General features: G+C 42.9%; 1 protein-coding gene across 1 annotated transcript; it reads right to left on the minus strand.

The window, feature by feature from the left end:
- Window positions 1–387: 387 nt before the first annotated feature.
- LOC117071056 (olfactory receptor 11G2-like) lies at window positions 388–1,401 on the minus strand. The gene has a single exon (XM_033190844.1). The coding sequence runs from the start codon at window positions 1,327–1,329 to the stop codon at window positions 388–390; it is 942 nt and encodes a 313-aa protein (XP_033046735.1). The 5' UTR covers window positions 1,330–1,401.
- Between the last annotated feature and the right edge of the window lie 496 nt (window positions 1,402–1,897).

Below are 1,897 nucleotides of genomic sequence, written 5' to 3' on the forward strand. Positions count from 1 at the left end.
GTGAAAGGGAGAGATGTCTTTCTGTCCTTGCAGTCTCTCAGTGGATTGTTTGTGATATGTATCACATTCTGGTTTAATACTTATTCAATAATAAAACTACTTTCTTTCTCTTACAGTTTTGTGGAGAAGTTTTCTGGGTTGGTAAGAGATTTGTTTTTAGTTATATTTCCCCAACAAACTCAACCCAATTTTTTCAATTTACAGGCCTATCATTTGTAAAATTAAAGAGATAGAATACATATTTGACATTTCTTGTAGCCCTATGAGTTCTAGAAAATAAAACACTACAGTATATAAAGTTCAAAAACAATATAAACAATTTTCTGAGTGATATGTTTTTTTAAATAAAGAAGATTCTGTCTCTCAAAATCTTGTAAACTAAGACTCTTAATTTTGTGTTCTCAGTATTTTCCTCATTGCATGTTTCATTTCCTTGTTCCTCAGGCTGTATATGACAGGGTTAATAAGGGGAGTAACCACAGAATAGAACAGAGTCACAATCTTCTGCATTCCAGCTTCATGCCCAGATGTTGGGCTCACATACATGACCATCACTGAGCCATAGAACAGTGAAACCACAGCCAGGTGGGAGCAACAGGTAGAGAAAGCCTTTCTTCTTCCAGATGCTGAAGGAACCCTCAACACAGCTCTCAGGACCAGAGCATAGGACCCCACGATGAAGAGAAAGGGAATAAACAGAAGTAGAGAACTTAAGGTGGAGCTAGTCAACTCTAGTAGAGGGGCTCTGGTACAGGTGAGGGCTAACAGAGGACCTGGGTCACATAGGAAGTGGTCAATAATTCTAGATCCACAGAAGGTCATTTGAGAAATGACACTGATAGGAATCAGGAACCACAAGAAACCAAGTACCCAGCAGCTGCCCACAAGAATGTTGCAGAGATGTTTGGTCATAATAGTCAAATAGTGTAGAGGCCAGCAGATGGCAAGGTATCGGTCAAATGCCATAGCTCCCAGGAAAAAGCATTCTGTAGAACCCAAGGAGAAAAAAAAGTAGAACTGGAGGAAGCACCTAGAGAAGGAGATGATCTTGGTGTCAGAGAGAAAGTTGGCCAGCATGCTGGGGACTGTAGAGGTGACATAACAGATCTCTAGGAAAGAGAAGTTGGCGAGCAAGATGTACATAGGGGTGTGGAGTCTTTGATCCCAGTGCACAGCACAGATGATGGAACCATTGCCCATGAGGGTCAGGAGGTATACAACAGTGAAGAGCACAAAAAGGAGGATCTGCCCCTCCCTGGGGCAAGGGAAGCCCAGGAGGATGAAGCCAGTGAAGGCGCTGGAGTTGCTGGGGGTGTTGAAGATTTTCATGTGCCTGTGACCTGTAAAATCACTAACAATTACTGGATGACAGTGCAAGGATAGATGGGAACTCAGATTTATATTTAAGCTATCTCTGGGAATGCAATAAGCACATCTATCAATAGTGACTCTCTCTCTCTATACACACACACACACACACACACACACACACATTTGATTCAGGGTCTTGCTCTGTTGCCCAGGCTACAGTGCAGTGGCGCAATCATGACTCACTGCAGCATTGACCTCCCCAGCTCAAGCAATCCTGCCTCAGCCTCCTGGGTAGCTGGGACCACCATGTGGTATGTGCCACCATACCAAGAAAATTTCAAAAGTATTTGTAGAGAAGGAGTCTTCCTATATTGCTCAGGCTGGTCTTGTCAATTAATCCTCGTGCCTTGGCCTCCCAAAATGCTGAGATTACCATCCTGAGCCACCTGTGCCTGGCCAGTAGTGACTATTTTTGTCTAATCCTGAAATATTGTCCACTTGGACAGTATCATAATGGAAACATCATTGTAACTACCACTGAGGTCAAGAAATAAAATATTGCGTCCTAGAATCTTCTCACATGCCC

Source organism: Trachypithecus francoisi, unplaced genomic scaffold, assembly GCF_009764315.1.
Source record: "Trachypithecus francoisi isolate TF-2019V2 unplaced genomic scaffold, Tfra_2.0 Lachesis_group3, whole genome shotgun sequence".
Classification (NCBI taxonomy): domain Eukaryota; kingdom Metazoa; phylum Chordata; class Mammalia; order Primates; family Cercopithecidae; genus Trachypithecus; species Trachypithecus francoisi.

Coding starts and splice junctions, on each gene's coding strand:
- LOC117071056 (XM_033190844.1), bottom strand. CDS start 1,329: ATGAAAATCTTCAACACCCCCAGCAACTCCAGCGCCTTCACTGGCTTC.